Below are 17,429 nucleotides of genomic sequence, written 5' to 3' on the forward strand. Positions count from 1 at the left end.
CTTGCACATACCCTACCACTCACAGGAATCAGGTTGAATTGAATGGATGCATGGTTTCTTCAAGCAAAAGCAGGACACGCTGTCATTCAACCATATGCTCAAAGGGTGGCTCAGTGTACTGCAAGTGGTGAACTATTTTAATTCACACCCCAGTATACACGGGGGGGGGGGGGGGGGGGGGGGGGATGGCGTCCTCACTTTCAAGATATTTGTCCACTGCACAGCAAAAAGTAGATGAGGTTGACTTTTAGCATCATGAGGAGTCTGGTAGGTTATGGATGCAGCAGCCACAAGGTCCGCCCAGAAAGGGGGAGGTACTTCCTGCGGAACTGGGACGCACTCAGTGAGTTGTCTTCCTGGAAGAGGTCATTATCTTGTTATCATACCAACAAGCTGTTAGAAACAAGTTGGAAGGTGTTCTAAGAGATCGGATACACAATTATTTGGATAGCCATGGAGTGATTAGGGATAGACAACATGGATTTGTGTGTGGTAGGTCATGTTTAACCAATCTCAGAGTTTTATCGAAGAAGTTACCAGCAAAGTTGACAAAGAAAAGGCTGTGGATATTGATTTTAACATGGATTTTACCAGGGCTTGTGACAAGGTCTGCATGGGAAGTTAATCGGGAAGTTTCCAACGCTAGGTATTCATGGTGAAGTAGTGAACCCTTTAATTAAAGCCTTTGTTATGGACTTTTCAACTGAACTTTTAGCAATGGTGCATCAGCTCAGTTACAGTCTCTAGAATTAGTATAATTTTAAAAATTACAGTGTTGCAAATCAGGAACTATTTGTCTATATATTGTAACCTATTGGTAATGACAGCGACCCTACACTCTCTCACAACAGCTATTAATTCCTCATGGAGCGGGTGCTTCAGAAACCTTTATTTCATTTGACCATGTTATGAACCGTGCAAAATGAGCAATGAACAGTCTTTAACTTTAAAACACCAATTTTATTTCTAATTCTTAAGCTATAACCATAACTTTTAAACTATCCTTAACACTAAATTTATCCCCAGAGTGAGAGTGCAAGTGTTAGTTATATACCCAAACCATTACAGTCCAGGCCAAAATCTAGAAAGTTACTTCAAAGTTTAGTCTTTCAAACTCAGTGTTGAAGCGTAGGCCTTTTAAATTTGATGCCCAGAATTAATGTTGAACTGATGGGAAGACTGGAGTTATGGCTGCTGCAAATTCTTCTTGCATTGCCTTTGAAGAAATGTCCATTCACACGAGTTGTGGTCATAACACTCCTGGTCCTTTTGTAGGCAAGACTCAAACTGGGCGGCCTCCATGAAGTTTTCAAGATCCTAGCACCGGTCTCTCCAAGAAACTTCACTGCTAGTTGCACTTAAAATGAAGCGGTCTCCCCAAGTGACCACCACTGTTATTCACAATCAAAATGAAGCACTTTGCTTTCCAAAAAGACCCTCCTGACACAAGTCAATCGAGTGAAAAGGTCCAGTCATTCACAGAGCAGGCTTTGCTCTGAATTGCACAAAAATGACTGGCCACAAGAGCTGCTTCAGCCAGCATAATTCTCCCTTGCAAAATCAGTGTCTTTGCAAATGTATCATATTCTGGAACAGACAATGACAAACCTTCCCCCAGTTCTTCCAGCATATCAAATTATTTGCTGGGCTGTGAGTTGTACTGTGCTTGTGTGAAATGTTAACTGTGACAATTCAGTCCCACCTGTCTATATTATTTTTACTGTGATAATCACATTTTACTAAAACAGGAGCTTGTAATAGCCAATTTACAGTCCTGACTCCTCCTGGCTATTGTGTAAAGCAGGGGTCTCCAAAGTGGTCAATATCAACTCCTGGGGGGTCGATGGGACTATCCAAGAGGTCAATCAATGCCGGGGTGGGGTGGGGGCGGCAGGTCGATTGAATTTTTGCGTTTGAAAGCAGGGGCATATTTATGAAAAATAGCACCAATGACAGAGGTGGCCAACCTATCGTGAGAGCGGGCCTTGGTGGCCGCCACGTTGTATTAGGCTTTGGCTTTTTTATTAAGTTTATTAAGTTGAGAGCGAACAAGAGGACAAGAGAAGGTGGATGGAGTGGAGAAGAAAAAGATGTGTGTTCTTTGTATGTCAGGGTGGCAGCGCTGGGCAGGTGGGGTTGATGGTGCCACCCCCCAACCATCCCTGCTGACATTCAAACAATGTTGCCGGGGAATCCTGAGGTATCAAGGATTCAATGAAGAGGTTGATGGTCTGAAAGGTTTGAGGCCCCAGTGTAAAGGGAACCAACGCAGTCCATATGTTGCACCCCTTTCAAGGGAATGTGAGCAGGAGTGACATCCTGGTGTCAGACGATAGCCCAGAAAAGTGTGACACTCCCACGAAAATACCAGTACACCCTGGACACACATCTGCCTGCTGGTCCCCTAACTTACCATGGCAAGGGAGTGTCCAAATGTGAAGCCAAGCTGCAGGACGCGCTATCCTCAAGAGCTTTGCACCTTATGGATGACTTTGCACTGCCTGCTGCAGATGCTGGTGGTAAAGGTGCACACATATGCCAGCTAAGCCAGAGAAATCAGGCATGTAAATCAATGAATATACCATTTTCTTTCTCTTCCCTCCCCTCTTACACTGGGGAGCAGTTCCCACAGCACCCTGCTCCATAAGGAACATAACAACCTTGTTTGGTTGGTGAGGGTAGTGGGGTGGAGGAGGAAGCTGGTGAGGAATTGTCATTCAGTTTGATAATGTGCCTTCTGATCATACGGAAGGCACTTGTGTATATATCAATCCACTTGATTTACATTGTTTTTGGCACCCTTTCTATTGTTACAACATTTTAAGATTTTGTAGTTGAGAAACCCTTTATTAATTGTGTTTGCAGGAACTAAATGTTTGCATTGCATTTATCCAGGCAAGTGGAGAGGATCCCATCACACTTCTGACATATCTTGTAGACTGTCATCAGCCTCTGGAGTATCCACAGGATACCATTTGTGCACTCAAGAGTATTTTCATAATCAATTGTGACAATTGAAAATCTTTAGTTGGGGTGGGGAGATGAGATGGAGGGAGGGAGAGTCAGCATGACAGCGCCATTGAATCTCAATGAGAAGCAGCTGAACTTGCCCTCCATGAAGGCAGACACAATCCAGTTATTATGTGCCTTGCATAATACTTCCCATTTACAGAAGTGGTTGAGCTTTGCTACACATGGGCATGATCTCCTTCAGGGTCTTAAGAGGTCTTCCTCCTTAATGTAATTTAATACAACTGCCACCTCAAGGACATGTATCACTGTGTTCATTACAAGAGCATGGTTGAATGGGGTTATCACATATTCACAATGCCCTGGTCAGAAAGGCATAATGGATGTTTACCGTGCCCAATCCTTCAGTTTAAATGCCAGAAAGAAGCAAGGTCATTTATAAAGGGGGAAAAAAATAGGAAATATTAATTTAAGAATTTACAGTGCACACTTATCTTTGATCTCTTCTCCAATGACTATGCAGCCCCTAATTTTGAAATTTCCTTTCAGAAACACAACTATTTAGGGGTTTCCTGAGACAGTGAACACAAACAGAGAGGCTTTTCTTAGCTCTGGTTTCGAATGACAAAAACCCGAAGCGCTATGATCTCCAGCAGTGCTTATCAGAAATGTGGAACATTGTACACAATACCAATGGCATGTGATACGACTCTCGTCCAAAATTAAAAAGGACTTACTTTCACTGACAGCCTTAAACTAAAAGTCAAACCCTCCATTGGTAAATATTTGACATTTTAACCCTTGTACCGATGACCCAGAAGATACTTGTATGGACAATGAATGGGAAAATGAACTCAGCCTAGATTCCTGGATCTGGATCTAATGCAGAACCCCTGCTACTCTAGAGTGGTAGATGTGACAGAACACTGGCTCAGCTCCAAGATTTTGCAATCAATGAGTATGGGTCCATTGTTGTGTTTTGCAGTGTACTCCTGAGCAGAATCACCAATAAAATCGCTATTTCAAAGATCAGAATTATGTCTGAACAAGTTTAATTGTGTCCGAAAAGACAAAGTAAGGCAGTGTCTTTGGTTCATTGATCATTCAGGAATCTGATGGGAGTGGGGAAGAAGCCGTCCCCATGCCGCTGAGTACCTCTTTCCCCCGATGGTAGCAGAGTGAAGAGGGAATGGCCTGGGTGGTGGTGGGGGGTAGGGGTACTTGAGGATAGAACTTGCTTTCTTAAGACACTGCCTCTTGCAGATGTCCTTGACAGTGTGGTGCTCGTGGTGTCACAGACCGACCCTCTAGGAGTTTTTTTCTTGTCCTGAGCTTTGGCACCTCTGTACCAGACAGTGATGCAACCAGCCAGAATGCTCTCCACAGTACACATGTAGAAGTTTGAGAGTCTCTTTGGTGACATACAAAATCTCCTCAAATACCTCACAAAGTATAGCCACTGGCAAGCCTTCTTCGTGATTGAATCGGCATGGAAGTTCCAGGACTAATCCTTGGAGATATTGACACCCAGGAATTTGAAGTTCTTGACCATCTTCACTACTGAGCCCTCAATGAGGACTGGGTCGTGTTCTCTCCTCCTAAAGTCCACAATCATCTCCTTGGTTTTGCTAACATTGAGTGCAAGGTTGTTGGCATGACACCACTCAACAAGTTGATCTAACTCCCTCCTGTGCAATTCCTGATTCCCCTTTGTGATTCTGCTGCAAACTGTGTTGCCATTGGCAAATCAATTTCACCATGTGGAGAACGATTACACTTCCTAGAGGTTTTTAACCAACCAATACTTGAATATATACTTTCAAACCAACCCCACAGATGTTAAGAACAGTCTTTGTGTGCGATGGGATTATGTCAGGGTTCAAATGCAGCATGGCCTTGATCAAACATTCAATTCGAGATGTGGGAATCTAGCTCCATCACACTGTTCAACTCCACCACTGTCTCTAATCGACCTGACTGACATCCAATTATAATTGAGCATCCAGGACATCAAATGCAGCTCCACAATTTGCTGTATCTTTAGCCAAACTGTTTCAGTATGGATTAAACACTGGCATAGTACCGCACGGATGGCATTCTCTTCAATCTGAGGTGCCTGCAAGCTCACACCAAGACACAAGAGAAACTTGTCTGTGAACTACTCTTTGCAGACGATGCCGCTTTAGTTGCCAATTCAGAGCCAGCTCTTCAGCGCTTGACGTCCTGTTTTGCGGAAACTGCCAAAATGTTTGGCCTGGAAGTCAGCCTGAAGAAAACTGAGGTCCTCCATCAGCCAGCTCCCCACCATGACTACCAGCCCCCCCACATCTCCATCGGGCACTCAAAACTCAAAACGGTCAACCAGTTTACCTATCTCGGCTGCACCATTTCATCAGATGCAAGGATCGACAACGAGATAGACAACAGACTCGCCAAGGCAAATAGTGCCTTTGGAAGACTACACAAAAGAGTCTGGAAAAACAACCAACTGAAAAACCTCACAAAGATAAGCGTATACAGAGCCGTTGCCATACCCAGACTCCTGTTCGGCTCCGAATCATGGGTCCTCTACCGGCATCACCTACGGCTCCTAGAACGCTTCCACCAGCGTTGTCGCCGCTCCATCCTCAACATTCACTGGAGCGCTTTCATCCCTAACGTCGAAGTACTCGAGATGGCAGAGGTCGACAGCATCGAGTCCACGCTGCTGAAGATCCAGTTGCGCTGGGTGGGTCATGTCTCCAGAATGGAGGACCATCGCCTTCCCAAGATCGTGTTATATGGCGAGCTCTCCACTGGCCACTGTGACAGAGGTGCACCAAAGAAAAGGTACAAGGACTGCCTAAAGAAATCTCTTGGTGCCTGCCACATTGACCACCGCCAGTGGGCTGATATCGCCTCAAACCGTGCATCTTGGCGCCTCACAGTTCGGCGGGCAGCAACCTCCTTTGAAGAAGACTGCAGAGCCCACCTCACTGACAAAAGGCAAAGGAGGAAAAACCCAACACCCAACCCCAACCAACCAATTTTCCCCTGCAACCGCTGCAACCGTGTCTGCCTGTCCCGCATCGGACTTGTCAGCCACAAACGAGCCTGCAGCTGACATGGACATTTACCCCCTCCATAAATCTTCGTCCGCGAAGCCAAGCCAAAGAAGATTATCCAGGAATGCTAAGAGCTTGCTGGTTGCGTGACCTGCTGAGTTTATCCTGCACTTTTGTGGACTGCACTTGACCTCAGCATCTCCAGACTTTCTTGTTTAACTTCTCTGGCCTTCATTAAAGTAGTCAACATTCACTTCACTGTAGATTTGTCTGTATTAGTCATCATTGCTCAGTTTTGTTTGGTGCTTCACCCCTCCCTTCTCCTCTTGAAGTGGTGGACAGCACCTTTATTTTATTAATGAATTTCCAAATAAGTATAGAGTAGAATACAATTAATTGCAGGATAAATAACTCTCTTCATCCTTTCACTTTGCCTCCTGGGGGTTCTGCCACCACCTTGCCTAACAACAGTATGGATGAAATTCTAAGGTAGAATCTCATCCTAGCTTTCCATCAATCTGGGATGGAAAACACGAAGAAAAAATTCAAATATCTGGGATTTTAATGCATTTAACTATGCTTTCCAGTACAGGGCACCAGAGAGTGAGTACACTCTGTATTGCCAAAAAAGCCTGGTAGAGGACCCTTCAGGATGGGAGACCACTGCAGCAGACCAGCTGGGGCTTGGCAGCTGAAGGCCTCACACAAGACTGCGGGCTACTAGAGCCCAGCTTGGGGGAACTGTTATTATGCGTGTAAATAAGAACTAAATTCCCAACATGCAATGCTCGGTTTGGCAGACACCAGCAGTGGTATTGGACAGGAGTCATGGGCGTTGTTTTTGGAAGTCTATTGAAGCAGCTGAAAATAAAGTCAGTTAAATGTTAAACCCATGTAAAGTCATTCTTCTTGAAAGAACAAGCATAACAGGAAACAGGTACCAGGACTCGTGAGGGTGCCAATGACACACAGCCCCAGGCCCTGACAGCTTCCTAAACACACCAGGGTTTGGAACAGGGGCTGAGAAGGGGTGCTTTGGATGCAAGGTTGAGTTTACCACTGGAGTAAACAGAAATCCATACGGCTAGAGGTCATGGGAGTGCAGGAGGCAGCAACATCAGAGGAGATGGTGATATCTATGGATATTTGATGTCTCAGAACAAGCTCTCTTTTCATTGTTCTTCATTGGGGATGTAGGTTGCTGGACTAGTGGGGGCTCCGTGTCCTTTTACAGGGCAAACAAAAGTAAACAATTTTTGTGTATTTGTGTACATAATAAACAAACCTTGAACAATACAGATAGCATCACAATGGAGTTACCACAACTGTGATAAGAAAATTCAAAGCCTGATCAGAGTAACTCACCTGTAATTGAAGAAAGGGAATATTGAAAAACCTATGCAAGTACTTCAAGCCAAAACCGTTCCTCATTGAAGATTCGGCATACCGAATATAAGATGATCTAGGTAGCCTAAAGATCAAAGGGAAAAAAAACATTGATAACAGGAAAGAAAAGCAGGATCCTGGTGAGCAGGATCCTTAGTGACAACCCATCTCTCATGCTCCACATCAGTGGTTCTTAATTTTTTTTTGCCAATGACATACCACCTTAAGTATTCCATAGATGCTCTGTCATCAGTAAGGTGGTATGTGAGTGGGGAAATAAAAGGTTGAGAACTACTGCTCTACATGAATCAGCTTTCACACTGGAAGCAAATATAGCACCCTCTATAATGTTTGGGTCAAAAGACATTTTTTCCTTTATTTTCCCATGCTCCAGTTTTAAATTTATAAGCAAACAATTTACATGTGATTAAAGTGCACATTCCAGAATTTATTCAAGGTAATTTGTATTCATTTTGGTTTAACCATATGGAAATTACAGTACTTTTTATACATAGTTCTCCCATTTCAGGGCACCATAATGTTTGGGACATTTGGCTTCACAGGTGTTTGTGAGCACTCCGGTATATTTAATTGTTTCATAAGTGCAGGTAAAAGAGAGCTAGGCTTGCTTCTAAACTTTTGATCACCTTTGGAATCTGTAGTTGCCATTTTTCAACATAAGGGTTGTGCCTATGAAAGTCAAAGAAGCCATTATGAGGTTGAAACACAAGAATAAAACAGTGAGAGACATCGCCCAAGCTTTAGGATTACCAAAATCAACAGATTAGAATATCATCAAAAAGAGTATACTGGCGAACTCAGTAGCATAAAAGGACAAAGGAAGTCCCCACTGCTGATGACAGAAGAATTCACATCATAATGAAGGAAAATCCCCAAATCCATGTCTGACAGATTACAGATTTATTGTCAGAGTATATACATGACATGTATATGGCATGGTTAGTACAGCAGTTACTATATTATAAGACCGGGGCCTCCGCCTGCTTCGCTCGACCGGGGCCTCCGCCTGCTTCGCTCGACCGGGGCCTCCGCCTGCTTCGCTCGACCGGGGCCTCCGCCTGCTTCGCTCGACCGGGGCCTCCGCCTGCTTCGCTCGACCGGGGCCTCCGCCTGCTTCGCTCGACCGGGGCCTCCGCCTGCTTCGCTCGACCGGGGCCTCCGCCTGCTTCGCTCGACCGGGGCCTCCGCCTGCTTCGCTCGACCGGGGCCTCCGCCTGCTTCGCTCGACCGGGGCCTCCGCCTGCTTCGCTCGACCGGGGCCTCCGCCTGCTTCGCTCGACCGGGGCCTCCGCCTGCTTCGCTCGACCGGGGCCTCCGCCTGCTTCGCTCGACCGGGGCCTCCGCCTGCTTCGCTCGACCGGGGCCTCCGCCTGCTTCGCTCGACCGGGGCCTCCGCCTGCTTCGCTCGACCGGGGCCTCCGCCTGCTTCGCTCGACCGGGGCCTCCGCCTGCTTCGCTCGACCGGGGCCTCCGCCTGCTTCGCTCGACCGGGGCCTCCGCCTGCTTCGCTCGACCGGGGCCTCCGCCTGCTTCGCTCGACCGGGGCCTCCGCCTGCTTCGCTCGACCGGGGCCTCCGCCTGCTTCGCTCGACCGGGGCCTCCGCCTGCTTCGCTCGACCGGGGCCTCCGCCTGCTTCGCTCGACCGGGGCCTCCGCCTGCTTCGCTCGACCGGGGCCTCCGCCTGCTTCGCTCGACCGGGGCCTCCGCCTGCTTCGCTCGACCGGGGCCTCCGCCTGCTTCGCTCGACCGGGGCCTCCGCCTGCTTCGATCGACCGGGACCTCCGCCTGCTTCGCTCGACCGGGGCCTCCGCCTGCTTCGCTCTGCCGAGGCCGGGGCCGGGGCCACCGCCTCCCCCTCGTTTCTGCCCAGACTGGGGCCGCCGCCTCCTTCTTTCTGCCCAGACCGGGGCCTCCGCCTGCTTCGCTCTACTGAGGCCGGGGCCGCCGCCTCCCCCTCGCTTTTGCCCGGATCGGGGCCGCCGCCGCCTACCTTCTGCTCAGACTGGGGCTGGGGGCGCCACCGCCTTCCCTGTGCCCGGACCGGGGCCGCCGCCTGCTTCACTCTGCCGAGGCCGGGGCCACCGCCTCCCCCTCGCTTCTGCCCGGACTGGGGCCTCTGTCTGCCTTACTCTACCGAGGCCGAGGCCGCCGCCTCCCCCTCGCTTTTTACATTTTACACCCCAGTTACACAGTAGTAAGAAAGGGTGTGACTCGGTCAACCCCGTCAGAACCCAACCGGGTCCCTGACCTACCTCAGAGGTAGTTAGAGAACCCAATTAAACTTACCTAGGCCATGTCCACAGGTGATTTGCGACCAGGTATGGTCCGACCTAGGAGGGGAGGCAGGCCTCTCCAGCCCGGGTAAGAAACCTGCATAGGAGAAGGCCACTCCGATATAAAACCTACGAACCAAGGACCTCGCTGCCACGTCCCAGCTTGCTTGGCCACGGCACACGAACCATGGGTGTAAAGGGTGGGGCCAGTACTGCGCACACTGCACTCCACCTAAAAGTTCCTTTGCGCAGGCCCAAGGACAGGTCCACGTTCTCTCCCTCCACGTCCTCCCCCTCAAAAGATGCTCACAAACTCAAGCTAGCATGCTGGAACATCAGAACCATGCTAGACAAGGCTGACAGCCACCGACCTGAACGTCGGTCTGCCCTCATCGCACATGAACTCCTCAGACATAGCTGCTCTCAGTGAAGTCCGCCTTGCAGATGTAGGCAGCCTCCAAGAACGCGGCACGGGCTACACACTCTACTGGTCTGGCAAGCCTATGGATGAACGACGCCTATCTGATGTAGGCTTCATGGTCAAGAACTCCATTGCCTCCAAACTCGAAAACCTCCCGACAGGCCACTCGGACCGGATCATGTCCATGCGACTCCCCCTTCAAAACAAGCATTGCATCACCCTCATCAGTGTCTATGCTCCAACCCTCCAGGCGGAACCAGCAGAAAAGGACAAGTTCTACACTGATCTGCGCAACCTCATTCAACGCACCCCTACAGCCAACAAGGTTGTCATCCTTGGCGACTTCAACGCTCGCGTCGGCAAAGACTCAGAAACCTGTCCAGGAATCCTGGGCAAGCAGGGTGTCGGCAAGTGCAATGACAACGGGTGCCTCCTGTTGGAGCTCTGCGCAGAACAGTGGCTTGTCATTACAAACACCCATTTTCAGCAGAGGGACAGCCTGAAGACCACCTGGATGCATCCCCGATCCAAACACTAGCACCTCCTGGACTATGTCCTGGTGCGAGAAAGAGACAAACGAGATGTGCTCCACACCAGGGTCACGCCCTGCGCGGAATGCCACACTGACCACCGGCTGGTTCACTGCAAGCTCAACCTTCACTTCAAGCCAAAGTCCAGGAACAGTAAAGCCCCCAGAAAGAGGTTCAATGTTGGAAACTTGCAGTCAGACGAAGTGAGAGGAAACTTCCAGGCAAACCTCAAAGCAAAGCTCGAGGATGCAATCTGCCTCACGGACTCGTCCCCTGAAACACTCTGGGATCAGCTGAAGACTGCCATACTGCAATCCACTAAAGAGGTACTGGGCTTCTCCTCCAGGAAAAACAAAAACTGGTTCGACGAAAACAACCAGGAAATCCAGGAGCTGCTGGCAAAGAAGCGAGCTGCCCACCAGGCTCACCTTGCAAAGCCGTCCTGGCCAGAGAAGAAACGAGCCTTCCGTCGCGCACGCAGCCATCTTTAGCGCAAACTCCGGGAGATCCAAAATGAGTGAAGGACTAACCTCGCCAAACGAACCCAGCTCAGCGCGATATTAGCGAGTTCAGGGGTTTTTACGAGGCTCTAAAGGCTGTGTATGGCCCCTCACCCCAAGTCCAAAGCCCGCTGCGCAGCTCAGACAGCAAAGTCCTCCTCTGCGACAAGATCTCCATCCTCAACCGATGGTCAGAACACTTCCAATCTCTTTTCAGTGCCAACCGCTCAGTCCAAGAATCCGCCCTGCTCCAGCTCCCTCAACAGCCCTTAAGGCTAGAGCTGGATGAGGTCCTCACCCGGGAAGAGACATATAAGGCAAATTAACAACTGAAAAGAGGCAAAGCAGCAGGTATGGATGGAATTTCCCCCAGAGGTCTGGAAGGCTGGCGGCAAAACTCTGCATGCCAAACTGCATGAGTTTTTCAAGCTCTGCTGGGACCAAGGAAAGCTGTCTCAGGACCTTCATGATGCCATCATAATCACCCTGTACAAAAACAAAGGCGAGAAATCAGACTGCTCAAACTACAGGGGAATCACGCTGTTCTCCATTGCGAGCAAAATCTTTGCTAGGATTCTCCTAAATAGAATAATACCTAGTGTCGCCGAAAATGTTCTCCCAGAATCACAGTGTGGCTTTTGCGCAAACAGAGGAACTACTGACATGGTCTTTGCCCTCAGACAGCTCCAAGAAAAGTGCAGAGAACAAAACAAAGGACTCTACATCACCTTTGTTGACCTCACCAAAGCCTTCGACACCGTGAGTAGGAAAGGGCTTTGGCAAATACTAGAGCGCCTCGGATGCCCTCCAAAGTTCCTCAACATGGCTATCCAACTGCACGAAAACCAACAAGGTCGGGTCAGATACAGCAATGAGCTCTCTGAACCCTTCTCCATTAACAATGGCGTGAAGCAAGGCTGCGTTCTCGCACCAACCCTCTTTTCAATCTTCTTCAGCATGATGCTGAAACAAGCCATGAAAGACCTCAACAGTGAAGACGCTGTTTACATCCTGTACCGCACGAATGGCAGTCTCTTCAATCTGAGGCACCTGCAAGCTCACACAAGAGCAACTTGTCCGTGAACTACTCTTTGCAGACGATGCCGCTTTAGTTGCCCATTCAGAGCCAGCTCTTCAGCGCTTGACGTCCTGTTTTGCGGAAACTGCAAAAATGTTTGGCCTGGAAGTCAGCCTGAAGAAAACTGAAGTCCTCCATCAGCCAGCTCCCCACCATGACTACCAGCCCCCCCACTTCTCCATCGGGCACACAAAACTCAAAATGGTCAACCAGTTTACCTATCTCAGCTACACCATTTCATCGGATGCAAGGATCGACAACGAGATAGACAACAGACTCGCCAAGGCAAATAGCGCCTTTGGAAGACTACACAAAAGAGTCTGGAAAAACAACCAACTGAAAAACCTCACAAAGATTAGCGTATACAGAGCCGTTGTCATACTCACACTCCTGTTCGGCTCCAAATCATGGGTCCTCTACCGGCATCACCTACGGCTCCTAGAACGCATCCACCAGCGTTGTCTCCGCTCCATCCTCAACATTCATTGGAGCGACTTCATCTCCAACATCGAAGTACTCGAGATGGCGGAGGCCGACAGCATCGAATCCACGCTGCTGAAGATCAGACTGCGCTGGGTAGGTCACTTCTCCAGAATGGAGGACCATCGCCTTCCCAAGATCGTGTTATATGGCGAGCTCTCCACTGGCCACCGAGACAGAGGTGCACCAAAGAAGAGGTACAAGGACTGCCTAAAGAAATCTCTTGGTGCCTGCCACATTGACCACTGCCAGTGGGCTGATATCGCCTCAAACCGTGCATCTTGGCGCCTCACAGTTCGGCGGGCAGCAACCTCCTTGGAAGAAGACCACAGAGCCCACCTCACTGACAAAAGACAAAGGAGGAAAAACCCACACCCAACCACAACCAACCAATTTTCCCTTGCAACCGCTGCAACCGTGTCTGCCTGTCCCGCATCGGACTTGTCAGCCACAAACGAGCCTGCAGGTGACGTGGACATTACCCCTCCATAAATCTTCGCCCGCAAAGCCAAGCCAAAGATATACATGACATCACATACAAACCTGAGATTCTTTTTCCTGTGTGCCAGGCAGAATTACCACTTATTGGTAGTCTAAAAAAACTACACAATGTACATGTGAACAAATAAACAAATGTAAACAACTGACTGTGTAATAGAGAGAGGAGAAAATAAAACAAACAATAAAGTGCAAAAGTAAGAGTCCTTAAACGAGTCCAAATTGAGGTGGTTGAGGACTCTGATGGGGGAGAGTTAGGAGGTGCTTCTGAACCTGGTGGTGCGAGTCTTGTGGCATTTATACCTCTTTCATGATGGTAGCTGCGAGAAAAGAGCATGTGCTGGGTGATGTGGATTTTTGATGATTGCTGCTGCTCTGACAGCAGCGTTCCCTGTAGATATTCTCGATCATTGGAATAGGTTTTGTTTGTGATATCCTGGGCTATGTCCACTACCTTTTGCAGGGGTTTACACTTGGCGGTATTGATGTCCCCAAAGCAGACTGTGATGCAGCCAGTTAGCACACTGGTAGCACACTTTCCACCACACATCTGTAGAGTTTTGCCATGGTTTCTGGTCATACCAAACCTCTGCAAACTCCTGAGGAATTAGAGGTGCTGACATGCTTTCTTCACAATGCCATTAGTGTGTTGGCTCCAGGAAAGATCCTCCAAGATAGTGACTCCCAAGAACTTTAATTTGCTCACCCTTCCCACCTTTGATCTCCCAATGATCACTGGATCATACACATCTAGTTTTCACTTCCTTAAGTCAACAATCAGGTCCTTGGTTTTGAGACATTGAGTCCAAGGTTATTGTTGGTGTGTAAAGTGTGCACATACACGAAAACCAACAAGGTCGGGTCAGATACAGCAATGAGCTCTCTGAACCCTTCTCCATTAACAATGGCGTGAAGCAAGGCTGTGTTCTCGCACCAACCCTCTTTTCAATCTTCTTCAGCATGATGCTGAACCAAGCCATGAAAGACCCCAACAATGAAGACGCTGTTTACATCCGGTACCGCACGGATGGCAGTCTCTTCAATCTGAGGCGCCTGCAAGCTCACACCAAGGCACAAGAGAAACTTGTCCGTGAACTACTCTTTGCAGATGATGCCGCTTTAGTTGCCCATTCAGAGCCAGCTCTTCAGCGCTTGACGTCCTGCTTTGCGGAAACTGCCAAAATGTTTGGCCTGGAAGTCAGCCTGAAGAAAACTGAGGTCCTCCATCAGCCAGCTCCCCACCATGACTACCAGCCCCCCCACATCTCCATCGGGCACACAAAACTCAAAACGGTCAACCAGTTTACCTATCTCGGCTGCACCATTTCATCAGATGCAAGGATCGACAATGAGATAGACAACAGACTCGCCAAGGCAAATAGCGCCTTTGGAAGACTACACAAAAGAGTCTGGAAAAACAACCAACTGAAAAACCTCACAAAGATAAGTGTATACAGAGCCGTTGTCATACCCACACTCCTGTTCGGCTCTGAATCATGGGTCCTCTACCGGCACCACCTACGGCTCCTAGAACGCTTCCACCAGCGTTGTCTCCGCTCCATCTTCAACATCCATTGGAGCGCTTACACCCCTAACGTCGAAGTACTCGAGATGGCAGAGGTCGACAGCATCGAGTCCACGCTGCTGAAGATCCAGCTGCGCTGGTTGGGTCACGTCTCCAGAATGGAGGACCATCGCCTTCCCAAGATCGTGTTATATGGCGAGCTCTCCACTGGCCACCGTGACAGAGGTGCACCAAAGAAAAGGTACAAGGACTGCCTAAAGAAATCTCTTGGTGCCTGCCACATTGACCACCACCAGTGGGCTGATAACGCCTCAAACCGTGCATCTTGGCGCCTCACAGTTTGGCGGGCAGCAACCTCCTTTGAATAAGACCGCAGAGCCCACCTCACTGACAAAAGGCAAAGGAGGAAAAACCCAACACCCAACCCCAACCAACCAATTTTCCCTTGCAACCGCTGCAATCGTGTCTGCCTGTCCCGCATCGGACTTGTCAGCCACAAACGAGCCTGCAGCTGACGTGGACTTTTTACCCCCTCCATAAATCTTCGTCCGCGAAGCCAAGCCAAAGAAAAAAAACAGGAAGTGTGGAGTAATAATGACACACATGCAGTTGAGTTGAGTGGAAGACTGATTTATTGCACTACCAGCTCGGTTTTTATTCACTCCCTGCCTCTAACAACAGGTGTGACGTCATTGCAGTGCCGGCCTTCAAATGGCTGGAGTTCCTGCAGTTGCCTGATGTTTCCTGCCATACGGGAGGTCATACGGGATGACAGCCAATGGTCCCTGTGGGGCCATCGTGATCACTGCATTGGCCAGCTATTTTGTGAGTCGGGTCGTGACTCTGTTTGCAGGCAGCTACAGGTGACCATTTGGCCTTCAGGAGGCAGGTATGTATACGTCAGTGACTACAGTCTGCAGAAGACTTCATGAACAGAATTACAGAGGCCATACTGGTAAAGGTGGTATGCTTTGGACCTTGGGTGGTTTCTTTACACCTCTACATTGCTCTTGGCATCACTCTGATACAGGTTAATCTTGGTCGCATCTGTTTACAAGACCTTTTTCCAAAATTCTACAGGCTCTTAAATACTTGGCGAACCATAAACTGGCCATCTTTTCTGTGCACTGCATCTTGCAGTGTGGCTCTGTATGACTCTTTAAACTGCCACCATGCCCAGCAGCTCGTGGGAACTGCAAGGGAAGAAGAGTACCCTGACTTTGGGTTTGATAGGAAGTAAAGATTTTGACCAGAAGTGGCTTGTTAAGGTGCCGAATCAACCTCTGCTCCATTGGCTCGACCCCCGGAGGTCACAGTGGCCGTGTCATGTATTGTTGTTCATGAAGCTTTCTATGGACAGCAGTCATTGACATTTCCAAACCTGGCTCCTGAAGAATGTTTCTGATCTGTCAGAAAGGCTTTTGGAGATTTTTCTTTATTATGATGGGAATTCTTCTGTCAGCAGTACTGGGAGCCTGCCTTGGCCCACCAGTCCCTTTGCGATTACTAAACTCATTATGACGCTCTTTCTTCTTAATGATGTTCCAAACTGTTGATTTTGGTAATCCTAAAGTTTGGGCAATGTCTCTACTGCTTGATTCTTGTTTTTCAGCCTCATAATGGCTTCTTTACTTTCATTGGCTCAACTCTGGTCTTCATGTGAAAAATGGCATCTACAGACTCCAAAGGTGATCAAAAGCTTAGAAGCAAGCCTTGCTCTCTTATACCTGCACATACCAATCACAAACACCTGTGAACTAAATGTCCCAAATATTATTGTGTCCTGAAATGAGGAACTACTGGCACGTACAAAAAATGTTGTAATTTCTACATGGTCAGAAATATATAAAAATAACCTTGAATTAAATCTGAAATGTGCACTTTAATTATGTGAATTTTTTGATTACAAATTTAAAACTATGCTGCACTGGGGCAAATAAAGGAGGGAAAAAAAGTGTTTTGTCCCAAACATTATGGGGTACATGGCATATTCCATTCCTTCCTTGTTTATGTTATCCAATTTTCCATACATCCTTTTATGCTATTTTCCTCAATACAATACACAAATGTACTCATGAGATCATGAAGCACCTGAAGGAAGCAAAAGGAAAATGGCGTTTTGGGCCCAGGTCCTTGGTCAGGTCTGGAATGTTGGTTATTGTTTTCTGTGTAACCTTCTGAGTTTCTCTGGCACATTTGTGTGTTGTACTTGACCCTAGCATCTACAAAATTTCCTGTTTAACTGCTATTATCCCAACTACCTACATCTATAGCAAGTTCTATGGCATTACCAGTAAACAATTGATTTTATGTCAGTTAGTATTTTCTTAGCTGAAGTAAGCTTTGAGGCATCCGAGATTGGGAAAGGTGCTTTTGAAATTTGAATCTGCATTGGCTCCATTAAATGACATTTCTAAAACATCAAGTTGCTGCTTTCTGCACTTGCCTCCTCAGTCGCTTCTGATACTCGAAGCCTACATTTTGGCCAGGAAGCCAGAACTTCTGCCCTTCACTTAATATTGTTCGATATATTTTATGGTCCAAGGAAGATCCTCAATTGGATGCGATATTTAAATGACAACATTTCCAATTACTGAATGTCAGCCTAGTTAATGGGTTCAAATCCAGAAGTGTAACTTCAAACCAATATCTTCTTGGAGGCTCCAAACAATAACAACGGACTCCAAATACTGAACACAGAA

At 48.1% G+C, this 17,429-nt stretch overlaps 1 protein-coding gene across 4 annotated transcripts in view; it reads right to left on the reverse strand.

Moving 5' to 3' along the window:
- The window catches only part of LOC138761972 (rab-like protein 6), a 155,632-nt gene that overhangs the window by 57,910 nt on the left and 80,293 nt on the right, over window positions 1-17,429 (reverse strand). For all 4 annotated transcript variants that reach the window (XM_069935040.1, XM_069935024.1, XM_069935014.1 and 1 more), the window contains exon 7: window positions 7,380-7,485. In XM_069935040.1, the coding sequence (XP_069791141.1) occupies window positions 7,380-7,485 (106 nt within the window). The remainder of the gene's footprint in view (window positions 1-7,379; window positions 7,486-17,429) is intronic.

The sequence above is a fragment of the Narcine bancroftii genome, chromosome 1 (assembly GCF_036971445.1).
Source record: "Narcine bancroftii isolate sNarBan1 chromosome 1, sNarBan1.hap1, whole genome shotgun sequence".
Lineage (NCBI taxonomy): Eukaryota > Metazoa > Chordata > Chondrichthyes > Torpediniformes > Narcinidae > Narcine > Narcine bancroftii.